Source organism: Corylus avellana, chromosome ca2 (genome assembly GCF_901000735.1).
Source record: "Corylus avellana chromosome ca2, CavTom2PMs-1.0".
Lineage (NCBI taxonomy): Eukaryota > Viridiplantae > Streptophyta > Magnoliopsida > Fagales > Betulaceae > Corylus > Corylus avellana.
Genome location: NC_081542.1, coordinates 49,804,030 through 49,831,726, shown reverse-complemented (window position 1 = coordinate 49,831,726; position 27,697 = coordinate 49,804,030). Strand labels below are relative to the sequence as shown.

The 27,697-nt window shown below is 34.5% G+C and overlaps 4 protein-coding genes across 5 annotated transcripts; 1 reads left to right on the top strand and 3 right to left on the bottom strand.

Annotated features, from left to right (window-relative positions):
- The first annotated feature begins 5,275 nt into the window (after positions 1-5,275).
- LOC132170177 (cytochrome b561 and DOMON domain-containing protein At5g47530-like) lies at positions 5,276-7,035 on the top strand. The gene is made up of 3 exons (XM_059581069.1): positions 5,276-5,899; positions 6,369-6,623; positions 6,742-7,035. Exons 1-3 carry the CDS (start codon positions 5,276-5,278, stop codon positions 7,033-7,035), a joined length of 1,173 nt encoding a protein of 390 aa, XP_059437052.1.
- Positions 7,036-7,693: 658 nt separating this feature from the next.
- LOC132170673 (inositol-phosphate phosphatase-like) lies at positions 7,694-11,960 on the bottom strand. The gene is made up of 13 exons (XM_059581738.1): positions 11,858-11,960; positions 11,489-11,627; positions 11,317-11,372; positions 11,165-11,215; positions 10,685-10,765; positions 10,442-10,545; positions 10,262-10,346; positions 9,772-9,826; positions 9,620-9,663; positions 8,713-8,781; positions 8,524-8,624; positions 8,331-8,387; positions 7,694-8,034 (listed from the first exon to the last, which is right to left on the bottom strand). The coding sequence occupies exons 2-13, from the start codon at positions 11,499-11,501 to the stop codon at positions 7,938-7,940; spliced, it is 813 nt and encodes a 270-aa protein (XP_059437721.1). The 5' UTR covers positions 11,502-11,627; positions 11,858-11,960; the 3' UTR covers positions 7,694-7,937.
- A 1,212-nt stretch (positions 11,961-13,172) lies between these two features.
- On the bottom strand, positions 13,173-20,020 carry LOC132172212 (putative MO25-like protein At5g47540). Of its 2 annotated transcripts, none has more exons than XM_059583673.1 (11): positions 19,684-20,020; positions 18,340-18,504; positions 17,984-18,102; positions 16,890-16,964; positions 16,516-16,609; positions 15,914-15,973; positions 15,004-15,072; positions 14,697-14,795; positions 14,232-14,276; positions 14,038-14,140; positions 13,173-13,534 (listed from the first exon to the last, which is right to left on the bottom strand). In XM_059583673.1, exons 1-11 carry the CDS (start codon positions 19,801-19,803, stop codon positions 13,461-13,463), a joined length of 1,023 nt encoding a protein of 340 aa, XP_059439656.1. In that variant the 5' UTR covers positions 19,804-20,020; the 3' UTR covers positions 13,173-13,460. The 2 variants fall into 2 exon arrangements, with proteins under 2 accessions (XP_059439656.1, XP_059439657.1); XM_059583674.1 differs by having other exon boundaries at positions 18,340-18,501; positions 19,684-20,019.
- A 4,387-nt stretch (positions 20,021-24,407) lies between these two features.
- Positions 24,408-25,036, bottom strand: LOC132172142 (cysteine proteinase inhibitor 1-like). The gene has a single exon (XM_059583592.1). The coding sequence runs from the start codon at positions 24,964-24,966 to the stop codon at positions 24,592-24,594; it is 375 nt and encodes a 124-aa protein (XP_059439575.1). The 5' UTR covers positions 24,967-25,036; the 3' UTR covers positions 24,408-24,591.
- Positions 25,037-27,697: the final 2,661 nt, after the last annotated feature.

Below are 27,697 nucleotides of genomic sequence, written 5' to 3'. Positions count from 1 at the left end.
TTCTTGCATAGTTTGATGTTAACATATTTTTCTCTAAGAGATAAAACAAATCTATCCATGGCTATTCTATCTTATCTAGTAGACGTACTTTTCTTTATCAAGATCAGATTTTTTATTAAATTTATTGTTGAATATGTCGGTCTCAAAAATATCAAAATTAATTTTACATTTATATTATTTCAAAATATTTATTAAAAAAAAAAACAAAAAAAATACTGATATTAACAATCGAAAGCCCTAGATTTGTTAAAAAGAAATATTGAATTATTGAGTTAGTGAAACACCTAGCTCTAGCTGTAACCTTTTGGCCTTTTCAATAAGGCTGATGGTGATCACTCCCCAGTCTCCCCTGCATTTATACACGCCCACTTTTGGTCAAACAATTATTGTGTTTGAAAAAGTTTTATATATATTTGAAAAATCTTTTAAACTGTGGGCTTGGCTTTTGAATAAATCCAAATGTCAAACCCGAATAGAAGCTTTGACGATCAGAAGACAAATAAAATTGAAAAGACTTTTAAAATATTTTAATTTGTCAAACCGTTGAAATGTAAATCTGGGCTTATGTTATCCAATCAGAAGCGGACACTTTTTGACGCGGTCATCTCAATTCTACCACATGGGATCAAGTTGTTGACCCACATTTTTCATTGTATATATATAAGGGGTATTTGTTAAACACTCCAGCACTGTTCATTTTATAAGATACTGTTCATGAAAAAAAATAATAATAATAATAATAATAATTGGTATGAAAAAAATGAAAAAGTGGTATTGGGAAGTAAAAAATTTTGTTTTGTAGTGATTTTTTTATTTGAATAGTAATAAAAAGTAAATGATTAGATATAAAAAGTGAGTGATTTGATATAAAAGTAATAATATTTTTTTGGAAAAAAAATGAAGTGAATAGTGTGGTGGATGTGGGGGAATATGAGGGAGTTTAACAAACACCCCCTTAGAAACGCTAAATTTTTAATGGCGATTTTTATTAAAAACAAATAAATAATCCTAACAATTATATTTTCTTCTCATAACTAAAATTTAAAAGTCTAGTCTCTCCTTAACTTGATGGGTAAAGAATAGAATAACATATGATAAGTTAATAAAAAAAAATTTCGACTCAATTTGAATGAAAATTTTGTTTATCGGCAATTAAACATGGATATTGAAAATATATTAGCTTTAATCTAAAAAAATAAGTGATGTTTGTTGTTCCATGCATTAATCTTCATCGGCACAATTGTTACCGTACATAATAATTGATGAACAATATAGAATCGAAAAGAGAGAGAGTCGAGGTACAGATTTAACGTGGTTCGACAATTTGCCTACGTCCACAGAGAGACGACTGTATTTTTTTCTTAATGATTCAGTGTTATATATATATATATATATATGAAAAACTATAAACCCTACTTGTATGGACATCGTTATAGCGATGTTCACTCTGCTATCTTCTACTTGGCTTTTCATTGGTATTAATATGAGTCACTGGTTCAACAGGCAAAGAAAAATCATAGCATTTATTATTTTAAAATGTGCAGCTAATGAAAATTGTTTTTATATTTTCAAACCGACACTTTCCTTCTACCAAAACCACTTTTTGGGACTCTCTGAAAAGCCATTTCTTTGTTTGTGTTTCTTTTTTTTTTTTTTTAAAAAATGAAATAAAGAAAAGAAAAGATTAGTATGTGGTTATAAGGGTATTAGGGGACAAAAAGCTTTGGGAGGGAAGGGCCACAACAATACGCATGAAGATTGCTGGGCCCGGCCTGATGGGCTCATTTTGGGTGGTGAACAGCGCAACGTTCCCTGAATCTGCCTCCCCCTCTCTGGGACCTACTTTTTTGTAGTATGCGTTTATTAAGAAAAGCATATCCTTCTCTATTTTTCTCCCTTCTTCTTTTCTTTTTATTTTTTATTTTTTATTTTTATTTCTTTTCTGTGAAATCTTTTGTCTGAAGCAATAATTATTCTCACTGCTGTCATGGGTCCATCTCAGCCTCTCAGGCCTTTCTTAGTTTATTATTATTATTATTGTTATCTTGGACCACCATATATTTGACTATTGACATCAGTCCACATTGAGCCCTTTGTTTTGAAAGAAACCACACCCCTATATCTTTTTCATTAAATTTAAAGCTGAAAATGTGAGTTCACATCATTCTTAATATATTACAATATAATCATTGCAAAATATAAATATTTTAAACTTAAAAGCATTATAATCCTTAACTTAATCATGCAATAAATTATGTGAAATATATTGAATATGATATAAAGGTCATGTTATTAAGCTTTTTAATTATTAATGAATAAATTTACTTACTTATCAAGACATATTTAATATGGCACGTGGCAAGATGATTAGATACTCGATGGATACGTGGCTACTAAAATGACAGTCTAATGCAATAATTCTTATACGTGGCGTGTCGATACATATGATATGTGGCATCCAACCTAATGCATGGCATAGTGTGACTTTAGACGTGGTTTGCTGTTGTGGCATGGTGGTCTGGTGTCAGTTGCGATTTGCTGATGTGGCACCAGACCATTATGTTGCAGGGTTGACACATGGCATAGTTGTGAGGTTGACTCGTAAGTCGTAACACAATTTTGTGCGTACGATATTGTTTTTAATGCTCAAAACATAAATATTAACAAACCGCTCAAATATAAAACATTCATTAAAAACACAACAACTTCTTTTGCATTGATATCACATAAAAACACAATTTAAAAAAAAAAAAAAAAAAAAAAATCCAGAACACATTAATAAACACAATGTTTCAATCTCTACTCTCAAAGCATGAACACTGCTACTCCACCAATTAAGAATATGGATAGGAAGTTGAAGTTTGAGAACATTCCCAAGCCAACAACTTCAATTTATTATTGATTCTCAAAACTATTAGAAGCACAGACAGAAACATCAAATTAATAAGCTAGTATATACGTAGAGTAGGACTAGGTACGTACCAGCAGGATAACTATATATATGTTTTTTTTTTATAAATATATTTAAGTAGGGTTTTTTTTTTGGCCAGGGAGGGAGAAGGAGAGCTTCTGACTAGTGACACTTCCGCTTCATCAACGTGATCGCCAGTCGAATTAACTACCTTGAAATGAGAACTACCTTATTATTGTTCCCCCGCAGGTGTAGGTAACATTGCAAGTATCACTGATACTGAGGGAGATCTCATGCACGGGTCTCATGATGAAGTTAGCGAAGGCTGGCAAGAGATAGAGCACTTCACAGACGCATTGGCTGTCCATCTGCCTCGCCCAACGACAACAATCGTGTTCCCCGGGGCCCGCTTCATGGTGGCTATGGCTATGGTGGTGGTGCCTGCTTTTGTGTCCGTGCTTGTGATGGTGCACCTGATGGTCCTCTCCATCATCATCATCATCATCATCAGGGGGGGAAGGAGGGGTCACCGGCCTCAAGGGGAGCCGGGCGCAGGCGTAGTTGGCGAGCGAAAACTGAGACGCACAAAGCGGGCGGGGAACCGGCATCTGGCCCTCCGACATGGGCACCATAACCATTAGAGCAAAGAAAGTTAAGATAATAATCATGCCTTTTTTTAAGGTTGCTTGTAACTGCTGATTGGCCATTGCCTCTGTTAATTTATATACTTGCATTCATTGGCTCACTGTTTTAGTGTTTACCAAGAGAATGAGGCTTACTTTCTGGTTAGGTTCTGAATGGTTGAGTAAATAGAGGATTACAAAGAGGATGAGGTTTGTTAGGTTAGAGCAGCTTGTCTGCCTCATTCTCTTGGCAATCTTCTATTTTATTCAACTATTTGGAACCCAACCACCAATTATTGGTAACCAGAGACTAATGAATGAGCAACTAATCAGAAGCCTATTTCTCCTCCTGCAAATCCTATCTTTGCTTCTCTACACAAAAAAAAAATTACTTTTCATGTGTGTTTTACAATTATAAACTCGCTTTCTTTACTAACCGCCAAGTAAATCCAACTATCGGATGATTAAATTCTTAAATCATATAATTATAATCGTCTAAAAATTAATTAGTCACTATGAAGTTTGAGCTTTGTTCAATCCTCTATATGAACAGCAATGATCTTCCCCTTTTCCCCCACTCCCACTTTGAATAAAAAAAAAAAAAAACAACAGCAATGATCTTCCCCTTTTCCCCCACTCCCACTTTGAATAAAATAAAATAAAAATGAACTGCAATGATCTTAATTGAAGGAAAAAAAAAAAAAAAGAAGCCAAAAGATATTTTTATTTATTTATTTATATATATTTTATATAAGGCCGAAAGACGGTTTTAGATATCGCGCAAAGAACATACGTGATCGCCCAAGATCCTGCGGTGTTGTCGTTTTGTGTCAACTGTCAACTGCAGACATTACAAACTCGAAAAAAAAAATATCATAATATTGCGATCAAAATTCAGTATTTTTAATAACGAAACTTCCCGTGCCCAGCTTTTGGTGAAGATTACGAGAGAGAAACGACAACGTTATGCGGCTACACGTGAACACCAATGGCTGCCTGCAGCCTCCATGGGCATTCTTCCAGCCTGCCCTGGAGACTCAACTATAATTTTTTTTATTAGGGGCTTAAAAAATTAATAAATAAATAATTAAGCCTTGTTTTTAATAGAGTTTTTTTTTTTTTTTTTTGTCAATTTAGTGTATCAAATCAACATCTCTTTAAACATTTGAGAATTACATGTTCTATTAAAAATACATGATATAATTAAAAATGCATGTAAGAATCTCTTGTTCTAATGACTTATATAATTCTAATAGACCAAAATTATGTTGATGCGAATCTGACACGAACCAATATGAAATTAACAAGTTAAATTCGAAAAATTTAACTAGTTTAATTAAATGAGTTGAGTTAGCTAGGATTAAACCATATAGTCGCAACTCAAATCTGACACGCAACGTTTAGGGTTGCCAATTTTTGACAAGGCTAGTAAATCTAATACAAAATTAGTTAATTAGGGTCGAGAAGTCTAACACGTTTAATTAAATTAGTTAAACACTTGAGAAACTGCAAACCGTGTGTATTTCATGAATCATGGGGGTGTAGTTGAGTCTGGCAGAAGCAGGTGTACGATTTCGTGGAAATGGAAGCTCCCCAACAGAAAGGCCTACAGCAAACTCTTATAATAATCACCTCTAATTTCCATTATCCCAACGCATCCTTAACACTTGTTTCTGTTTCATTGCTGCTTAACTTAGTCTCACCATTATTATCCCTGCAGCCTGCATGCAGGCGCGCGAACATGTTCAGGCGTGTGCTTGTAATTTCCTCTCTTCTTTTGTCTCTGTTTCTCTCCTCCTCCTCCTCCTCCTCCTCTGCTCAAACATGTGAGATGTACGGCTTCTCAAGCAACAAGGTCTTCAGCTCCTGCTATAATCTCCCATGTCAGAACTCTTTCCTGCATTGGAACTACAACTCATCCTCTGGAAGCCTCCAAATCGCTTTCAGGCATCTAATGCTGACGTCCAGATGGGCTGCGTGGGCCATCAACCCCAATGGCTTACAGTTACAGACCGCCATGATTGGAGCACAAGCAGTTGTTGCTTACCAGCTAACCAATGGAACCATGAGAGCCTACACTTCCCAGATCAAAAGTTATGCCACCACCATGCCTGAGGGAAATCTGATTTACAATGTCTCTGATTTGACGGCAACTTATGCAAATAATGAGATGATTGTTTATGCCACCTTGGCTCTGCCAATCGATACCACCACTATCAACCAGGCTTGGCAAGAGGGCCCCGTTACAAATGAAAGTCCAGGAGCTCATTCTTTTGAAAATGATAATACTATTTCCTTCGGGACCCTCAACCTTCTTTCCAGGCAGTATGCAAGAGCGGAAAAATTACAAGCCTTCAGCAAAAATGTGAGTAATTGAGTTTCTTTTACAACCAATTCTGGGATTTATAAACATCTAAATCATCAGTTATCTCAAAAGTTTAAGCTAATAGGAAGTTTTTAATAAGTGAGGCCCAATACGTGAAATATTTAATTTAAATAGGGGTGATTTAACGGAGTCAAGATTTGATCCCAAGACCTTTGGCTCTTCGAACCTTGACTCCGATACCATGTTAAATCACCAGCTATTTCTAAAGTTTAAGCTGATATGAAGAAATAAATTTATTAACTTAATCATTACTTTAACAGATATGCCGATAGTTATCATGTAAAAGTAAAACCTTTGCATGGATTGCTCAATTTTTTTTTCTCATCCTCTCAGTTTTATGTTTAAGGTATTTCTATTTGAAATCAAATCTGGCATGACTCTGTGTTGGGATTTCTTGTTTAGAAACTAGAAAGTGTTGTTCATTGCTCTTATTGGAATGAAATTTCAGCTGCATGGAATGGCAAATGCAGTAAGCTGGGGTATCTTGATGCCTGTTGGTGTGATGATAGCAAGATACGCTAAGGTATTCAAATTTGAAGACCCTGCATGGTACAAAATTCATGTCATCTGCCAGAGCTCAGCTTATGTTGTTGGAGTTGCTGGATGGGCAACTGGTGTTAAACTCGGCAGTGACTCTACATGGGTCGAATACAGAGGGCACAGAATACTTGGCATTCTCATTTTCATCCTTGGAACACTTCAGGTACCCAAAAGATCATTCAATGTTATTATTATTATTTTTTATATATAGATTTGGTATAAAATTCTGGCTATTTAATTATGTTTAGCTTAACTAAGAGAAAGATTTGCATTGTGTTTAGGTGTTTGCTTTGGTTCTAAGGCCCAAAAAGGATCACAAATACAGATTTCACTGGAAGATATGTCACTATTCAATCGGATATCTTGTTATTCTTCTCGCCATCATTAACATATTCAAAGGATATGATATTTTGAAGCCCCAGAAGACGTATAAGAATGCATACATTGGCTTCATTGTGGCTTTGGCTGTCAGTGCTGTGTGGTTGGAAGCGTTTACATGGCATGTTTTTTTGAAGAGGAGGTCAGAAAGTGCTGCCAAGAAGCCTCAGGGCTTGAATGGAGCAAATTGGAGCTAATGGTTAGGTTGACCGAATTTTGAAAGGAAAAAAAAATCGTACAAAGAGAGAGTTGCAAGGGCTCACCTACCCGAGCAAATGGGTCCAACATCTTAGGTTGTCTGAAGCAAATGGATCTCGCTGCCTCTTCTCTTAAGCTATATGAATTTTTGTGAAATTCGGGAGAGCCCCAACACAGTTTAATTAGGCTATTTACACTCTTATTTTATTCATTTTCTTTTTACCTCTATGCTGCTGTACCTTTTTGTAAATTTATGGATGAGGGCATTTAAAGTACCCCATGTACGGAGACTAGAGGTGATTATTCATAGAGTTATACAGATACATGTATACGTTACTTCATATTATATTATTTATTATTACACCTATGTTTTGTCTTGATTTACTGATTATTTCCATCTCATTTCCCTGTTTCATGCTATTTTATATTCAGCTTTATGAAATAGCTAAGCACTGATTCTTTGCAAGTGTAGCAGTTTATATGAACCCCTTCCTGGATTAACAGTTGCATTAAAGTAGTCAGAGCTTTTGAGAACCAGTCAAGCCCATTTCAGGTTTAGAACATTTTGTAATTCAATAATGAGAAAAAAACGAAGGAAACTTATATAAACTGGATGCAACTATAATGTTAAACCAATAACTCTCATGGTAGACGAAATAATTTAAAGCAAATTTATATAACCAACCATGTGAGCTGTCATATCAACTGATTCCACAAAGAACTTGGCACAGTAAGGCCACAGGAGAACTTGAGGAATCACTGAATTTATCAACTATCTCTCAGCAAATGGAACATGAAGGAATTATAAATAGGCAACCATTGATGCCTTTTGGAACATGGGAATCAAACAAAACTAGATTGAAGAAACTGCATTCCAGATTTCATTGATCAATGTGTTTTCTCATTCAGATTGCCGCAAAGCCTCAACAAATGCATCCTTGATGAGAGGGTTTGAAGCTGCTACTCGCTGGGCTGTGATGTCAAAATCTTTACCAGATCTGATGGAAATTCAACCATCAAACGTTAATATAGGTAAAATATTTGAAATTTTCTATAATTGTGAATGCTTCTAAAGTTAAAAGGCAAACGTGTTTATCATGGCCTGCCAGTTGTGCACTTTGCTAAACCAATCCCATTGCAAGGCCAACTCAGGAATTGATATGTGAAAGCTCACAAGATGAAGATCAATGCAAGCTGAAGGTTACAATGGAAGAATGCTAATCCTCTACAGAACCTTCCATATTCCCTTTATCAAGAAAACAAGAAGAATCCACATTTTAATTATGTTACTTACGGATCATATACAAGGCCTCCAGCTTCTGTTACAATCACAGCACCGCCTGCCACATCCCTGAGTACAAAACCAGACTATGTCAATCACAAGTCATGCCAAACCTCACTTAAAACACACAATATTAAACCAAGAAGCAGACTCTCTAAATCATGGATCACACCAAAGACCTCGCTGAAAAATTACAATATCATACCAAGGACCCCCAAAGCCGAGTTCAAAAAATAGGTCAAGCCTTCCACATGCAATTCCACAGAGATTTAATGCACAAGAGCCACTCATTCGAAGGGATCTCACCTGATCAAAAGAGAAACTAGTATCCATAACGCACAGCAATGCAATGTTATAAAGTTCAATAGCTTCTGAGGAAAGTTTATAATTTTACCTTGGAAAGTAGGCTATTAATCCTATTTGTAGAGGCATCCAATGTTGACTTATCACGTTTTGTCCCAGCCTGCTCTTTCAGGATAAATTTTGAATTCAATGCAACACAGTGAAATCTGAAATACATTCTGAAAGCATGTATTTCTGAAAGACATTTTGATAGCAATGCATGTGCGTGTGTTTCTGAGATGCACGATGTCGGATTTTAGCTTCTTGCATAATCTAATACAATGGAAAGACGGTAGGAAGCAGGTTTTGTACATTCACTTACTATCAAGCAGGGGCACATTATATGCATGCTCACTGGGGTTCTTCAAAAATAACTAAACAAATAAGTGGCAAGTCAGGTTGTAACATTGAAGTTTTTTAGTACCAATACAAAGTTACTACCCAACTAAAGAACATCAAATAACATAACTGCTAAATCTATACTTGTGATTCCGCATTATATCCCTATCCATGGACAGTGAATGAAAGAAAATGGCAGGGCCACCACATTCTAATATAGTGTATTCTTGACGAGTACTATCATAGACATTTTATTGTTCCTTTTCCCACTTTCTCCTCTTTTTCCTATTATTTTCGGTTTATGGACAAGGATCAGGGCGTACCATAGAATGAACTAGTTCCAAGATTTGGGACTGACTTTAAAAGTTTATGTTGACTTTGGCCAGTCTTATTTTGCTCGATCTTTAGCTTGGTGGGACATTAAAAACCAGAAGCACTGACTCCAGACCCCTGAGACTTTAAGATTGTTGGCTCATGTCCAGTGACAAGCATCGACAACACTTATGGTATGATGGAAAAGTACTACAATTCCTAAGGCTTAAAAGAAGATGAGAAAAGCATAACAACTTTCGTCTAACAGTTTTGCATCAAAGAATCAGTTCCGCTGTATACTCACATACCTCGGTTGCAAGGAGAGACTTCACAAGTTCACTTTGAGATGATGCTGCAACATTGTAAAATATAAGCATGCCGCTGTTAGAGTTTCCTAGGATTAAAGAAAAAAGTGAGAGAGAAAAGCGCAAAAACATATGATTAAGAAAAGCAATCTCGCCTTTTATAGGGTTCCCATTCAGAAAAGCACCTTTTCCATGGATGCCAGTAAAAAGCTACATATCATAAACCCAAATTTACAAATAGTTTAGCCAGTAGTACTTATAGAAACACGTTTATGAACTATCAAATTCAAAGAGAACCACACGTGCCCAGGCAACCAGGTGCTCAAAGAGGCCCAAACACCTAGTCAGCCAAGAAGAAAAGCCAAAATGTCGATCATACGAATCTCTGACCTCCAACAGGTCAACTTGATCAGATCAGAGTATGACAGGGAGAAAACACTGATTACTTGATTTCTCACTGACAATTATGTTAAGTGCTCCTCTGTCTGTACATACAACAGTCCGACAGCATACAGCTGACACAGAAATTCAGTGGACATTTTTCATGGGCTAAAGTGGAGGCGGCCTGTACAAATCTATGCATTGACAGAATGGCCATTGGTTGACCACTTATGTTAAAAATACATGGAGAATTAGAATTCTCACCTCATCCATTATTGGATTGTAAACAACACCAACTGTGGGAACCTTTCCAATTGTAAGACCAATAGAAACACACACGAAGGGAAACCTACAAATAATTAAGTTGCGACAGTAAAAACAATGAACATGACTGAATATACAAATAAGAAAGGATCACCAACAATCTGAGAAAGTGATATTTACCCATGGACAAAGTTAGTGGTTCCATCCAGAGGGTCAACTATCCATGTTGGTTCATCAGTCAGATCCACAGCACCATAGGCAGCAGAAGTTTCTTCACCAATGAACTAAGAAGAGCGCCAGTTGGAGCCAGTAGGAAATTATTCAGGAAGAAAGGAAAATTAAAGGTCATTCTTAGGAGCTAAATACTAAATTTTGATCATTAATTGTAACTTTCTTGATGCATAAAGAAGAATAGGTGTTAACCTTATGTGTGGGGTAAAGCTGCTTGAGATGACTGAATATGAGATCTTCACATGCCTTATCAGTTTCGGTAACCAAATCCACCTGCACTCCATAACATACACTTTAAGATTACAAGTTGCTACTTCTCTAAATTCCTTTTTCCATCCTCAATCTTTTTTTTCCCCTAAATAATATCCCTCACTTAGACAATGCCTATTTAACAAACTTATGGTTCAAAGAATCAAAAGGAACCTGTCCACACAATTCTTCATCTTAAACTATCGACACTGTGCTACCATCCACTCACTACTATCTCATCAACACTTGTAATTTAGTTCTAATCATTTACTGGGCATGCTGCATGTGTATCAAACAACATTTATAATTCCATAACTTGTAATGACAGATAAGAAGCCAAAAGAGAAAAAGAAAAGCATAAGATTTGGCATACCAAGTATAGAAGAAAAAAACTAAATAAAACCTTCAAAACTAAAATCATACCACGCCTTTATTCTCCACATGTTTGGTTTTATAGAACCCATCACGAATTACCTGCAAAATTCAACATTTATAAGTCTCAATAGAAAAAATGATGCGGGAAATGAAAATACATATTTAAAAAAAAAAAAAAAATGGAGTTTGAATTAACAAACCTCGCCAGCCCTCTTCGCTGCATCGACAGCAGAGGCGAGGAAGTCTGAGAGCGAATCTGAAACTCATAGAATTTGGAGAAAAAAAAATTAAAAAAATAGTAAATAGATACCAAAGAAAAAGAAATGCATATAGAAAGTGTGTTTGTGTGAGAAAGAGATTGATGGGTCCTACCATTTTGGGCCATTTTTGAAGTGTGTGGAAGAGAGAAAGAGAAAGAGAAAGAAAATGAGGGAAAGTTGGATGAGTCGATGACGATGATATGAAAGGCTCTGCCTTTGTCTCTGAGCTTTCACGTAGCACTTTCTCAAGTCTCAAGCAACAAAAACAAGAACAACCATGAGTCCCATGTCACCATGTGCTGTGCTTATATAGAAAATTAATTTGGAAATTTTTCTTATATATATATATATATGTTCCTACAGTTGCTGAGATCTGTAAATCTATAATGCCTCGTTCAGAATAAAACGTGTCGTTTTAGCTTGTAAGGCATCCTTACTGCAATCATAAAGAACTATGAATATGCTTATTGGATATGCTTACCACCAATTAATAGTCAGTTCCTCCTCTTTAGGACTCTCATCTTCGTTGCTCTTCACAAATTCGTTCTTTTGTGACTATCTTAAAGCATGTTTATTGTTTAGTACTACACAGAATAAACCTCAAAATGAAGTGGTTTTCCTTATGAAATAATCTTTTTTTTTTCTTTTTTTTTTTGGATTCTTTAGCATTTTTAAATGTTCATCTCTTAATAATTTCTTTGTTTTTTATTTTTTTAAGAAAATAAACAGATGTGAATGTGTCACATAAACAATAATGTTAAGAGATAGACACTTGAGAATGTTGAATATCATTTCTTTTCTTTTTTTTGCTTGGTTGTACACCATTCGTGAGACTAATTATTCTTCTAAAAAATGAAATGAATAGCTATTTGTGGAAAATCAAAATGAAGTTTTTTTTAAAAAAAAACTCATTATTTTTTTCTCCAAACCCAATTCATGTAAATTGATATAAGGAGCACATAGTAATAGGTGTGGTACGGAAGAAAAAAAGAAAAGAAAATAAAAGGTGAATGCGAGGTCTAGTATTTGAATCTAGAGAAATTGGAAATATGTAGGAAACTTCGAGTTGTGTTAGTTGGGGAATAAAGACAATGTGGACTTGTTGTTGGATTGGTACCATCTAAAGACTAAAAGTGATGCTTTCAGAACAAACCGATGATACCTGTGAAGTGGGATTTACAAGAGCAAGAGGAACATGGTTCCTGAATCCTACTTCATATGATTGAGATGATGAGGCCCATCAGGGGGGGAATATGCCAAGATGCTGCTGCCTTGTGAGTTGTGAGAGGGACATTGTCGTATGTTGGGACACGTGTTCCTTTGTCCCTGCTTTGGGCACCTAAGCCAAACCCACCATCAGCAACTCAAACTAACCTTTCCCCTTACTCGTTTATTAAAGGGATTATAAACCCCTTTTTTTTTTCTTTTTTTTTTTTTAAATGCAATCTCATTCAGAAAGTGCATAAGGGTGCAGCCTCGATAGACCAGAAATATACAAGAAAACTCTCTTATCATAAAAAAAAAAAAAAAGGTTTAAAAAATCAGAAAAACTATTAGAAAACAAGCTATAATGTACTGAAATTCATGTATATAACGCGTAAAACATAATCCTTTTTTAGCTTCACCACTGAAGTCTATTATCTTCAAAATTCCGTGCATTCCGTTCTCAATCTCCACACTTCCCGAAAATCTTACCATGCTCACGCTCCACCTGGCCCTTCCCAACTCACCAACTCTCTCACATAACCCACTCAACAACACAGAATGAAATAAAAAATAAAAAATAAAACAACACAGAATGAAAAAGGTGGCACACTATAACTTGGTTAAAGGATTCAAACATCTGCATTAGTTTAAGTGCTGCATTAAACTAACTTCGTCGGCTTATTTATCTACCTTTTACAGAAGTACATTTAGATTACAGAGCAGGATCATTAGAAACTAAATGGTATAAATTAAATAGAAAACAAGGTCTCTTGCGTATTGATAGCGTGTCGTGCTGACAGCTGTAAGACTAAAGATTCACAATTGAGTCACAAAGACTCCAATGACTGACATACAACAAAGCTCGCTCATGGGTGGTCTCAAGGCTCTCTAGGTTCCAGGGAAGCAATTTCTCTCACAACTTGAGCTTTGTCAGCCTCAAACTCTTGATCCTCTGCAACAAAAGTTAAAAAACATAAAAATTACTGTAAACATGGTGCCAGCTGCCACGCCAACTCTCACATATTGTTAATAATAAAGAAAAATTACAATTTACCCCTCCAAAGTTGATAGCAATTTTCAATTCGAACACTAAAGTTTCAATTTTTGCAATCCACCCTCACAAAGTTTCAATTTTTTTCAATTCGACTAATATTATTCCAAAATTTTCATATTGCCCCTAATTTTTTTTTTTTTAAAAAAAAAATATGAGGAAAAAAAAACAAATTTGGGAGTGTAAAAATGGCCAGATGGAGAATTTTTTTTTTTTTTTTAAATAAAAAAAATAAAAATTAGGGGCAATATGAAAAGCTTTGGATACATTTGGTCAAATTGCAAAAATTTGAAACTTTGGGGGGTGGATTGCAAAAATTGAAACTTTAGTGTTCGAATTGAAAAACGCTGTCAACTTTAGGACGGTAAACTTTAATTTTCCCTAATAATAATGTGTCTTTCTACCTTTATCAGTTTTGAAATCAGCAAACAGCCTTAGAAGCTTGCTTCTATTTGCAATAAGTATGCCGATGATGTCAGTAGGCTTGTTTTGATTAGCAGCAAATAGCTGTAAAAATGTGAAGATATAAACATAAATAACTGAAGGAGCACTTGAAAGTTCGTTAGTTCAAAATGCAGCCTAACCCAAAATATGGTACCTTAAACACATGAAAGGCTTCTATTTGAATGCTCTTGCTTGTCTCCTGCAAAAAAAGGGAATCCGCTATATAACACATGAACATTCACTTAAATAAGATAAAACTTTTCTTTTGGGTGGTCAATAAAACTAAGATGAGTACTCTTCCTTTTTCTTTTTTTTTTTTAAGGTAAAATGAGATGAATATTGTTCTTATTTATATATATGTAGTAAAAATAAAATAAATACTCTATTTTTTATTTTGGGCCATCAAATATGACATCAGTAGTTCATCACAGAATCCATAAGGAATATCTTAGTGGTTTGAAACGTGACACTTGTCTAGAAGTGGAGATGGTACCATCTAGGCAAGAGGTACATGGGAAATAAAAAAGTTGACATCTGTGTAAGAGGGCCCATAAAAGATGAAAACATTACCATCTCATTTAAAGAAAAGATGATATATTATTAGGCAAGGGTATCATACTCTGAGAAGATTCATAAGAATCCTCAGGTTGTCCCTTGAGCTCACATATCGTGTCATTACGGCTGAATTTGAACGATCCAATAGTATATCTCCCAAAAGCTGTAACAAATAAAAAAGCCTTTTCAGCAAATAATGTAATGTCAGAGTTACCAGCAGCAGTTCATGAAGACCAACAAGCAACGCAACCTTCTATGGATAAAATTTTAAAAAAACAAAAACTTGGATTGAAAAAAAAAAATCTTTAGGAGGGAAAACAAATCCCTTGGCTCAACCTACACATTTTCCAAATGTCACGTATTTGTCATACCTTGATAGCTTGTCTTCTGGTGATGTAATTAGAAGATTCCAGTAGCTTTGAATTATACTCTGCAAAAAACTGAAAACAGCAAAAGAGAATGGAGAATAAGTCATGACCAATCAGACACCTTAAGCTTCCCTACCCTGCCGGGTGACAAATTTGGCTCCAAGAATATTGGGTTAAATGATTAAAATTTACCCTTCCCTATTTATTAGCTAAGACTTTTAGAATAACTGGTAATTTATAGAGGTACCAAAGAAGATTGTCCAGAGTTCATTTTTTTTTTTTTTTTAATGAATGTCCTAAGTTCAAATGTTGTCTCCACTATATGCTTCCCATTCAAAGTTAAAAATTTCATATGTTGAACCCTGTCCTTAAAGGAAAGACTAGGCCTGTACATAAGGGACGTGTTAAAATATTTAGATAAACCATTAAATCCACACTTATCCATTAGCCAAGATTTTTGGGACAGATTGTAAATTAGCATTCATCAATAGAAGGTCCTAAACTTTCCTCAAATATGAGATCTCTAGGGACAAATGAGCAACAACGAAGAGCCAAGGAATATCAAATCAAATTACTATTCATAAAAAAAAATAATAATAATAAACAAAAAAAAAAAAAAAAGAATATCAAACCACTAAAACAACCAAGTGGAAGAAATAAGCTCTTCACCTCCATGATACGTATGTATTTTGAGACCAAGGAAAGCAACAATGTTGTCTAAAATGTTGTCTAATATCACAAGATCACGGCCTAGTTGACATTATAAATGTTCTTCCCAATTCTTATTTCCTACATATATAATTAAGCACCCTCGATATGCTCTCTAATGAGTGCACATCACCACATACGCTTCTTGTCATCTCCAAGAGTGTGGTTGTGTATTAACACACAAGAAAAGTGAAACAAAACTTACCCAGTCATAATTCTTAGAAAGAAACTCAGCAACAGTCGATTTATGCCTTGTCAGGAGTTCCTGCAAGAAAAAATGTTACAATAGCATCAGAACAACCCCAGTCCAAGTGTGATGTTGTAAGCACATGACTCAAACAAAAGATACATAACAAGCCCCAATACTGCCAATGACAATTTAAAAAATCTCTTAATTATTATAACAAGCAAACCCATGCAGACTTCTGCAATATAGAGCTTCTATAGAATTATAATATAAGAGAACTATGGGCCAAGAGATGCAATATTTGAAAGAACAACAACACTAAATACAAATACAGAAAAGTATTCAATATGTACAACTCTTTGGAGGAATGGAATGCAACAATTGGGAGACTAGCTAAACCTGCAACATCATCCAGTCCTAACTTCTTAAATAGGATTTTTTTTTTTTTGGATAAGTTAACTCATAAATAGGATAATAATTATAAAAGCACAAACCAGACTGCAGAGAAGTAGTTTTCTTAATTTTTTTTTCTTAAAAAAATAAAAATAAAAAAAGAACTCTGAAATCAAAATAGATACAAAACTGATGATTAATGAGTGGTACTGCCAGTTGGGCTCGACCTTAAAAGTTGCGGCAGCATCTGCAGCAATGTCGAAATTTGGAAGTTGAATATAATCAAAAAACTTCTTCATGTGCTGAGATTCCAAAACATATCTGCAATTAAACCAGAAAGATCCAGTAAGTCATAAAGCTCACGCCAGACAAACATCATCAAGAAATCAGCTTTTAACAATTTGAAAGTTGGCCAAAATAGATAGATCTAACAGGGAAAAATGCATATCAGTTACAGCTTCATAACTACATCAGTTTGATAGACATGCCAAGAACTTCGTCCAAGAATGATATCTACTGGATACAATTACCAACAATATAATTTTAAGAGTTTATTGATCCAATAGTTCAAAGAGGTAACAAGCAGGTTCCTTTTGCTCACCTTGCAACACTCTGGTGACGTATGCACTCCCTCAGCATTGCACCATAGTGTAGAGCCATGTCTGTGTTTTCATACCTAAAAGAAACAACATTCTACCATTAGAAGATGAAGTCTAACATGGGCCAATTAAAAAAAAAAAAAAAGAGTTTAAGAACCCTAAAAAGAAGCCTCAGAAGAACAGATTATAGCAACTCAAAATGATTGTCTAACCTAAATACTTATGAAAGGGCATCATGAATGTAGCATCTAACAGCAGCGTGAGTGCTGATTTTTTTATTTTTTTAAAGATTTGTAAGTTACATGCGCGCCCGATGGGACTTAAACCCACGACCTCACCCTCCACCTTGCTACAAAGGAGGAACTACAATTTGAGATAAAGCTCATTGGTGTGAGCGCCAATAATTAAACTAATTCAATAAATAAAAATAAATAAATAACCCACAGCCATAACACAAAATTTCTCACTTTCCATTCTATTTTTCCAGTGAAATCCCTCCCCTGCCCCCAACATTCCAAATAAGAAAAATGAATCAGAAAAAGAGGCTGAATTTTAACCTATAGGGGCGCTTGGCAAGCCAGAAGCCTTGGTTTGGACAAATTTCGAAAACAGGAACTTGTTCTTAATTTGATGTTTTGTTCTTAAAATTAAAAGCTTAAAATCAAACGATACCAAGACCAGATCCTTGTTTGGTTTGTGAATCTAGCATAGACAAACTGCTTAACACTTTTTTTTTTTTTTTTTTTTTGATAACGTAGGAGAACTACTTAACACTTATAACTCAAACCACTTGGAAGTTCAGTTGATTTGTTTTTTTAGGGCAGGGTCATAACCAACTTGAACCAAATCTTTGGTTTGCCAATAGACGAAATTCACATGAACTTGGTCGATCAGGAAGACATTATTAGTTTTCTCTGAAGGTTTAATGGAATCAGCTGACCATGGAGTAATCCAGAGCAAGGATGTGACAATGTCTAGTTCAAATAGGAACACACTATATCATTATCATTACATGGATCTTCAAGACCCAACCAGAAGGACATCATCATGGGATAATAAGCTTAACAATTCCAAACCTCTTATGAGAGTGGCTTACCCTGATATCAAGACATCCATTAGATCTATGTTTGCTTCCAAGTAATCAGATGCAATTAATCTTGATTGAACTTGTTGCCTTTGCAAATTTGCAACAACTTGAGTGGCATCTTTTCGAGCCTACAAAAGGTAATCCTTGTCAAAATTAATACCAAGCAATGCTTAGTAGAGACAAACACGCATTAGCAGTTTTTGACCCTTGAGGATTTGTTGCCAGGGTACTCCACTATATTTTCCTTGCCACAACTCCTCTACTGAGAGCAAATGAATCTGAAGAAAACCTCGCAAACTAAATGTAACAACTCTAGTAGATTGTCAAAATACGAGCTCTCACTATAAGAATCAAGTTATGCTTACCTCCAAATTCAATTTTGGAAGACATAAAATCAGAAGCCGTAGCGTATTCTCTTTGAAAAATTCATCGGTCAGTTTTGCACAAGCTTCTGCAACTGGCTCTGATTCGCTATTGCCATAAAGAATTGACTTTAGCTCCCTGATATTTTTACCCAACTCTGACATCTGCTGAGAAATGCAAAATTGAAAAGCGAGGTAAATTTCACACAATAGCAAATCAGAGTGCATTAAATAGGTCGAGCACTCACCTGAGAACACTTAAAAATATGTGCAAACTATAATTAAAAAGATTCCAAAACTCTAGCACCATATATAATTGTTCTCAAGCACATTTATTCATATTTTCACTATCTCACTTAAATTAAATGATAAATAAATTTCTTTTATTAATCACACAGTTTAACTTTAAGCTAATGTCTATACATATCAAACGTTAATGTAAAAATTTCAGCACACACAAACTCGATGGCAGTCAGATTAGCTGAATATTCAGTTAAAGAACTTCAACCCAAGTCATGGTATGGCGCACATATGACCACCAATTACACGATAAGGATCATGCATTAAATTTTCAATGTCTTGCAACCGCAAATTTGATGCAAGCGAAATCATGGCTGACCTATTCTAGGTTTGCACGAAATGGAACCTTAAGATTGAAAAGCTACAAGATTGCTGCATTCCGCAAATCAACAATTTAAGATTCAACTACCCACGCGATAAACAAAACATTAATAACTAAACAAAAAATAAATGAACAAAAAGGTAATGAAAAAGTCAAATTCATTTGAAATTTACCTATACCTAAGCGACTGGTTTTGATGATATTGGCGAAAATAAAACAAGAAAACAAAAGCGAATATCGGTCACGCATAGAAAAATTAAAAGTAGTAAATTGAATTTTTCTAATAAAATGCTCTGACACAGCGAAATTCAGCTTTTGGATTTTACATACTCCATCATCTAGAACCAGAAATTAGAACAAAAACCCAGAAGGTGAGCCAAATTCTACTATCTACCTTGATTGAGGTACAAATTTTTCAACTTTCTATCAAACAAACCAACGCAACATAAAAACAATGTTACGCACTCCATCCTCTAGAGCCAGAAATTAGAACAAAAACACAGTAAAGTAACTGAGCCAAATTATGCTATTCATCTTGGTTGACGTAAATTTTTTTCGTTCTTAACTCAAAACCAAATCCAAATATAGATTTCAAAAGGTTCACTTTTTTAACAAATTAACAGCAAAAGATCCTCACAATCCAGCATCTATCCGGATCAGAAAATCCGAACCGGCTTAAATCGGACTCAATCAATATGCGTAGATCCGAATAGCAAAACACGAACCTTCTCCTCGCGTTTGCTCTCACGGGTATCGGAGGCGCGCTGGACGTAGAGGAGGAGATCGCGGGTCTGCCGTACAACTTCGGCGGGGGTGCGAGGCTTAGACTTGAAGAGGCCCTTCATCTCCGACGGAAGTACCGGCTTCTTCTCAACCGGCTTCTTATCCTTCTGCCGATAGAGACCCTTGGCCTCCGCCGATGGATTCGACGCACAATTTCCTATTTTATCTTTCTATTAGGGTTTCTGCTCTCTGTGTTACTGCCTAACTTTGGTGTCACGGACAAAGATGACGATGCCAATGTCACACAGCTAGAACGAATTCGTGTGCGTGTTTGAGCGTGTCTGTGTGTGTAATGTGTATAATATTTTCCTTCAATTAAAAAATAATAATAATAATAAAATAAAATAAATGAGTCGGTTCCCAATCAGAACGATTTTCCGTTGAGTTGTTTGCTAAATTCTGTAACCTTGTAAAGATCCAGCGGTTTAGCTTTGTGTTCGAGATGGATTCGAAATAGTGACGTGATCCCAACCGATTGAATTATCTCTTGTGTTTGACACTAACTATAAGATCGTTGTGTTTGTGTTTTGAATAACTTAAAGAAATATAAGAATTTGGAAATTACTTCAATTATCTAAAAAATATAAAGATAATCCACTGATAAATACTAGAAACAATAATTAATGGAATAATAAATGACCTTATCTCAACAAAAAATAGGAGAAACCCCATTCAAAATATTATTTTATTTTGCCTAATTCACCTTTGTTTAGTATAAACTGTACCATAATGAGATAATGGTACAATAAAAATGTAATTTTGAATATTATTTTTCAAAATATATAATATTTTGTATTATTTTTATAAATTTTTAATAAGATTATTGGTCTGTTTAGCCAAGTGGCTATAGGCTGTATTTGAGGACTTGGTGATGACTCACATACAAATACAGCCAAGTGAGATCTCGACCTGAATTATTTAAAAATTAAAAATTAAAAAAATTAAAAGAGGTCTACAACTTTTGTGTATTTTAGTGATTGGTCCATTGATATAGACACTTTTGTTTGCGTTAGTGAAAAGGTTCATTATAGGTTTCATAGGGGCATATCATTTTCACACGCTCTTAAAAAAAAAAATTAATTAATTTAATTGATTAATCTTAAAAAAATATATATATATCTAACCCAATTTGAATGGAACTCGTTTGCGATTAGGACTTTTCGGACCTACTCCTACAGAATAAACTCTGGTTTCATGCATCGCACTCTTGAAAGTTTTCTTATACATAACTGGTTAAGTTGCTGGCTTCTTCACCAAGAGTATGGCCCCAATGAATTGATTGCACCTATAAGGTGTTAAACTTTGGACCTTGAAGGAAGTAATATCTCAAGACCAAGGCATTCACCTTTGATAAGTATAGAGAATAAGTTTAACTAGTTCGAAAATAAGTCAAACCTAATTTAGTTGGGTTCTATCCTATCCTCAAAAACAAAATAGAAATGCTATAAGGATTTTTAATAGTACACTTTTTGACCTAACAATCAAAATTACCATTCAATTTTGGATATAATTGTAATTTTTGTTGCCACGTAAGAGAGTAAGCACTTGAAAGTGGGTGTAGCAATTTTTAGAACAAAAATACATAAAATAAATAAATAAAAAATAATCACATTAGCAATTTACAATCTTTTATTATAAATGACAAATTTTCCTCTGAATAGAAAATTTCTCGAATTCTACTAAATTGATATACATTCTTAAAGCACATGATTCTTATATACATTTAATATGATTAACATAGCATATGATTATATGTCAATTTAATAGACTGAATTGAAAGAATTTCCTCTAACCTAATTTAAAAAAAAAAAAACTTTGTCCTACCTTACCTATATATTCAAATGCATCTTATATGTGCTATATTTTCACTAATTCATAGTCAAACAAAAACAACTAAAGAAATTCAAAAAAATAAAAATAATAGCCCTTTTTATTGTTGCAAGGGTCATCATCTCCATCTCTTTTGTTGGGCATCAACTTGCCCATGCTTCCAGCCAATGCCAACTGCTTTCCACCTTCACATTCAACCCCACATCTTTTTCTTTTAAGCCATTAACTGGTCATCTTCAAACTGTGCCCTTTCAACTAAAATCACCTTTTTGGTCATTGAATTTCCACTTCTGCAAGCCTGCACCAAGATTCGGGTCTTCTTGTAATTACTTTAAGGGAAAACTTCATTAAAGACTCTCGAACTTTCACTCATTTTAAAATATCTCCTTAAACTTTAAAATCTCTCAATTTAATCCCTTGAACTTTCAATTGCTCTCAATTTGGACCCATCCATCAATTTTTGCTGTTAAAAATACAAAAAAAAAGACCAAAATATCTCTAATTTTTTAAAATAAATAAATAAAAAAACGTTTTGGAAGTTGAAATTTTATACAAAAGTCAGGGGTATAAACGTCATGTAACATTTAAAATATGACGGAGGGGTCTAAATTGAGAGCAATTGAAAGTTCAGGAGACTAAATTGAGAGATTTTGAAGTTTAAGGGAAGTATTTCAAAACGGGTAGAAGTTCGGGACTCTTCAGTAAAGTTTCCCCTTACTTTAATTCAGTCTATTTAATTGACATATATCCTTAAAGCATGTGATTCTCACATGTACTTGAGTAAAATTAACATATCATTTGTATTCTAAAAAGAATAATTTTAAATGTTCAACTTTAATCATACTTTCATATAACTAAGCTGATATGGCAGTGTCTATCAGTCTTTATATATTGTTTTTCTTTTTTAATAAAAGATTGATCCAATAGTTTATGGACACTACTACATTAATTCAATTGTACGAGAGTTAAATATATAGCACTACTGTCTAAAATAAAACTTTGTTCGCATGTGCCTAGAGTCTCTCTTTCTTAACGCTATAATCATTATAAAAAATTTAAAAAAAAAACAAAAAAAAAAAAAGCCTGTTCATCACCATTAAAATGAACTAAAAATAGGTAGTAATCATCTAACCAAAGAACTATGAACCATCACAATATTAGGTTGTCCTCACAGTTCTTCTAGATTGCCCACCTCTTAAAACAAGGCAAGTAAGAATTATAAAATTAGAAAAAAATATATATATATATATCATATTTTTATCTCACAACTATTTTATAATATTAACGTAATAATCATAATCAATCATAATAATTAATTTAATAATTGTGAAATAAAAATACGTTACTCTAAAATCAAATACCAACCATTTCCATAAAAATATGGGTGAAGTCGTGAAAAGCTAGGCAACCTTGGAATAATAGCCATCTAAAAAGAGAAACAATTCATAATGTCGAAGAGCTGTAAAATAACTTGATGTGGTATCCAACAATTTTAATTTTTAGAAAGTCATAATCTTTTGATTGATTGTTCTTTTAGAATAATGTTATAAGTATTCTTAGAATCGTCATAAATGTGATGTGGCTTTTAAAATCACTAATAGATAAAAAGTCAATAAATCACATCTCAAATTCAACGGTGATTTTAAAAGTCACATCATATTTGGGATGACTGTAGGAAGACTCTAGAAAGACTTATAGCATTACTCGTTCTTTTAATTTCACATAATATCTTGAAATCTATGATAAGATAAGAAAATTTTAAGACAATGATTGATGGATAAATTAGTCGTCAATGCAGGAAACAAGCCATAAAGAGAGGATTTCACTTAGATTTTGCCTTAAATTTTGCCATTTCAAAGAAGAAAAAATGGATAGGTGAATGTATTGATACAAAATAAAACAATTTATGAGATTCTACAAAATTCTCCTCCTTGAAACACTGGTGACCAAAGAGTATTTTAAGAATAATACTATAAGTCTTTTTAGAGTCATATCAAATGTGATGTAACTTTTAAAATCAGCAATAGATCAAAAGTCAATAAATCATATCTTAAACTCTAAGGTGATTTTAAAAGTCATATCACATTTGAGATGACTCTAAGAGGACTATATGAAGCCTTATAGCATTACTCGTATTTTAGTACACGATAAAATCTTAGGCATCTTATCCAAATGGCCTGCCGTTTACTATTAAGGTCTTGACACAAAATAAATTTTTTATGTACTCCAATAAGAAAGATGATACATTAGCGTGGAACAATAAAACTAAATGTTACAAAATTAAACACTAAATGAGGACCTTCTCTATCACTGAAATTTATTTTGATTTCAGGTTCTAAAATGCATATCTTGGAACAAATTTAGAGTAAGTTTTGTCTGTCAATTCACCTATTTGGACGTACAGGTAAACTTTATAAACTATATCACATGATCGATCATGTTAGCAATTCAAACACTAAAAACTGTTAAAAATTCCGACCAGATCGATCATTCTGCCAAAAAGATTGTCTTTTTAAAAAAGTTCCATTTGAAACGGATGTTTGTGGTGCAACTGGAGTTGTCCATTTTGACAGTTTTTTAGCACAAACTCAGTGGTTTGAACACAATCTTATATATCCATCAAAAAGATTATAATCATTATTGTGATTTTCATGTTTATAAAAACATTTACTGGGTTTTTAGAAACTGTTGGCAACCACTCCGCCGGGGTAGGGTCGTCCCTGCCGGTGGGTTGTGCTACTTATACATTTACGCTTTTAATTTCTTATATATCCACGATATATTATATATAGCAAGCAAAAGTCGAGAAAATAGAAATCAAATTACTATACAAATCTGACAATTAATAAAAAGCTTTGATAACTTCTTAAACTTAATTAATTAATTAATTCTCCAAATCCATTAAACAAACAAATACCGGCGTTAACATTACAGGAAACACACAAAATCACCCACTCCAAAACATCTACGGATGCAGCTAATCTTCATCCAAATTTATATTCAGGCTAACCAAAATAAACTTAGGGCCGGGTGTGAGTGTCCTTAATCTGCTTAAACGAGGTGAGGTTCCTGAAATTCTCCCATGGCTTCTCCCACACAACAGCCTCGTAGTGTTTGGTCACGGACCCGTCCTTGGCCTCCAAGTCGAACCGGTAGTTCGTTCCGGCGACGACCTGGGTCTCGCCCTTGACCACGCCCACGAACTTCAGGGCGGCCTTGGACGACTTGTTGTACTCTGCCACAGCGAACTCACCGATCTCCTTCACGTGCGGGTCGTTGACGTTCTTTATCGGCTGCCACCCGCCAACGAGAGCACCTCGGCCGCCGACGGCGGAGGCCAACAGGGGAAGGACGAGAAGGGTGAAAAGGTAAAAGCACAGGGCTTGGGCTTTCATTGTAACCGTTGGTTTCTTCTCTGATGGGTTTTGGTAACGAAGCGTGAGCGTGAGAAAGAATGGTTGGTGGGAGACCGTTTATATAGGGGTCGTGGGACGTGGATAACGGGCAACGGCTGCTTATGGAAAAAAATTGCATTTCTGCGGATGAGATTTGGCCTTGGAGTTTCAGGAAATTACAGTGGGCCCGGAACCGACATACGTTACGTGGAAGAAAATGTGTATGTGTTGGGATGTGGGTCTTGGTGGATTTACAGCCGTCAGATTTTAACAAAGATGGATACCAGTATACACGTGGCAGCTAGAAATAAGGGAGATTGGAGGTCGGGGAAGTTGGGTTGCGAACTTCCGTCGTCCATCCACGTGATGATGTGATGTGTTGGTCTGTTTTGTACGCGGCTGTGATTGGAGAGTGGGTCCCGCTTGATGGATTTGGTTCAGTTGGATTTCGGTGTACCGTTACGGTGTGCAGGGTGCTGTGTGCTATGTTCAGTGTGCTATAGCCTCTCTAAGCAATCTCCGGTCCTGTTTGGTAACAGTTTTGAAAATAGTTTTTTGTTTCTAAAACAGTAAAGCGCGTTTTTTGTACTGTTAATGTGCGTTTGACAAACTATTTTAAAAACAAATACAAGTGAAAATAAAAATACCAAAAAACTAAAATTTAGGAGTGAAGTAAAAGAGTACACGGCTTACATTTTTTTTTTTTATAATTAAAAAAAAATAAAAATTTTGCACAGGCGTGTGCAGCACGCCGTGTGCTGTGTATCACGACTCAAAATTTAAATATAATTTTTTTTTTGACATGTCCGCATAAAAGGAGGAGAAGACTTCGAACTAGTAACCTCTGTTTCATTAGGCGTAATCCCAGCCGATTGAACTACACGAAATTTAAATATAATTTATACATGTCTTTTAAAACAGTTTTAAGTATTTTCATTTAGTCTTCTTTGTTTTTTTTCTAAATCGAGAGAAATAGAAATATTGTGCTTATTGTTATTTACTTATATATAATATTAAATAATTTTATAGTTTGTCAAACGTTTTTTTAGCCAAAAAAAAAAAAAAATTGTTTTTGTTCTCAAAAATAGTTTTCATAAACAAAAAACCGTTTTTCTTAAAATTTTGTTAGATGGCTTAGGGTGAGTTACATTAGAGAAAAAAAAAAAAAAATGGTGTGGATTCATGCTTAACAATAATAAGAGGAGTTGAATTAGTAAATACTTTTATTTTTTATTTTCGAAAAAAAAATGCCTTACTTATTGTGCAATAAATAGAATAAAAGGCAATCTGAGACCAAAAAAAAAAAGGACTAAAAGGCAAAAACGAAAAAATCAGGTAAGCCAACCATGGAGCCCGTGAGGCCGTGGCCCTTCCAAGATTGCCAAAGCGGTATCGGTATGATCACGAGTCAGTTCGATTGCGAAATGATAACAAACTAAATGGTTAGTTTGGATTTCAAAACATACAATTTCATTTGAATAATAATTTTTTTATAAAATACATTTTAAAATGATATATTTTTTTAATTTTAAATAAAATTACACTTTTGACCGGCAAAATACCAAGCCAGACAGACGCTAATAACATGTTTGAGAAATATAGTTTTTAAGTAAAAATAACATATTTTAGTAAAATTTTTATTTTTAAACTTTTACTAAAAGTGCATTTTAGCAATTTTTGAATTTTTTGGACATTTAAAAACATTTTTTAATTTTTTTTTTATACCAAACAAGTACTTTTTGAATACGAACTTTTTTAATATTAAAACACTTTTAAACTTCTCAAACGCACGTCCAAACATACCTGAGGTGCAAATTTTATTATAAAGATTTCAGCTAGCTAGCTCTTTTTCCCTCTTCCTGTCATAGCAGTTGAGGTATTTCTATCAACCACACGATCAGATTAACTGTGGCCAAAGCACAATAACACCAAATTAGCTCACTATTCTGTTTGATAAGGTCTGGAGATTCATTTTTTTTTAAAAAAAAAGAATATAAAAACAACTAAAAATTAAACAAAACAAAAAATTCAAAAAACCAAATTGAGACTAGCTAACTGAAAATAAAGCCACTAATCATATATAGTACTGTTGGAATTTGTATAATTAATTTTCGGAAAGATTTCTCCCATTAGTGTGGAAATCTTGTGAAGAACAAAAGACCTTAAGAACACACAATCTTGCGTACATAAAATATAGATAGTAAGAATAGTATTTGTGTTTTCCTGAAACTATATGACTATAGAGTCTCAACTCAACTCTTCACCAAGAGTTGTGTCTCTTGACCGGTTACCTATACTAGAAGTTATATTGTCTTCATACAATCTGGTATAGGTACAACCACACTTCACATTGATCAATTAACATCTAATTAAATTAAAGTTTTGGGTGATGTGTTTATTTATGTATTCCTTAAATTTATTAATTGATCATAAACCACAAGGATAGAGTATAAAGACAAGTGGCTACCTCAGGCATGGAGGCCGCACCCTAAACATAAACCCCTACAAAGAGGGAGAGTATTATTACATGCAACACACACAATGATCACCCACTACAAAGCATAACGCTCTTGAACCGAAAGTCAAGCGAGACTAAACGAGAGAAGCCTCAATATCCCCGAAGCATTCTGTATTATAGCCACGTAGGTGTTGGTCACGCCCCCGTCCTGCACCGTCAGGGTGAGCCGGAAGTTCGTCGTCCTGGGATAGACTTCAATTTGGCAGCCACTAA

Excerpts from the sequence above, each read along its gene's own strand:
- LOC132170177 (XM_059581069.1), top strand. The coding sequence starts at position 5,276 with ATGTTCAGGCGTGTGCTTGTAATTTCCTCTCTTCTTTTGTCTCTGTTT. Across the intron at positions 5,900-6,368 it reads TACAAGCCTTCAGCAAAAAT|CTGCATGGAATGGCAAATGC; the intron begins GTGAGTAATTGA and ends ATGAAATTTCAG. Across the intron at positions 6,624-6,741 it reads TCATCCTTGGAACACTTCAG|GTGTTTGCTTTGGTTCTAAG; the intron begins GTACCCAAAAGA and ends CATTGTGTTTAG.
- LOC132170673 (XM_059581738.1), bottom strand. Across the intron at positions 11,216-11,316 it reads CAGCGAAGAGGGCTGGCGAG|GTAATTCGTGATGGGTTCTA; the intron begins GTTTGTTAATTC and ends TGAATTTTGCAG. Across the intron at positions 8,625-8,712 it reads TTAATAGCCTACTTTCCAAG|GTGAGATCCCTTCGAATGAG; the intron begins GTAAAATTATAA and ends TCTTTTGATCAG.
- LOC132172212 (XM_059583673.1), bottom strand. The coding sequence starts at position 19,803 with ATGAAGGGCCTCTTCAAGTCTAAGCCTCGCACCCCCGCCGAAGTTGTA. Across the intron at positions 18,505-19,683 it reads AGAGCAAACGCGAGGAGAAG|CAGATGTCAGAGTTGGGTAA; the intron begins GTTCGTGTTTTG and ends TGCATTTCTCAG. Across the intron at positions 14,277-14,696 it reads TTCTTATGAATCTTCTCAGA|GAGACAAGCAAGAGCATTCA; the intron begins GTATGATACCCT and ends CTTTTTTTGCAG.
- LOC132172142 (XM_059583592.1), bottom strand. The coding sequence starts at position 24,966 with ATGAAAGCCCAAGCCCTGTGCTTTTACCTTTTCACCCTTCTCGTCCTT.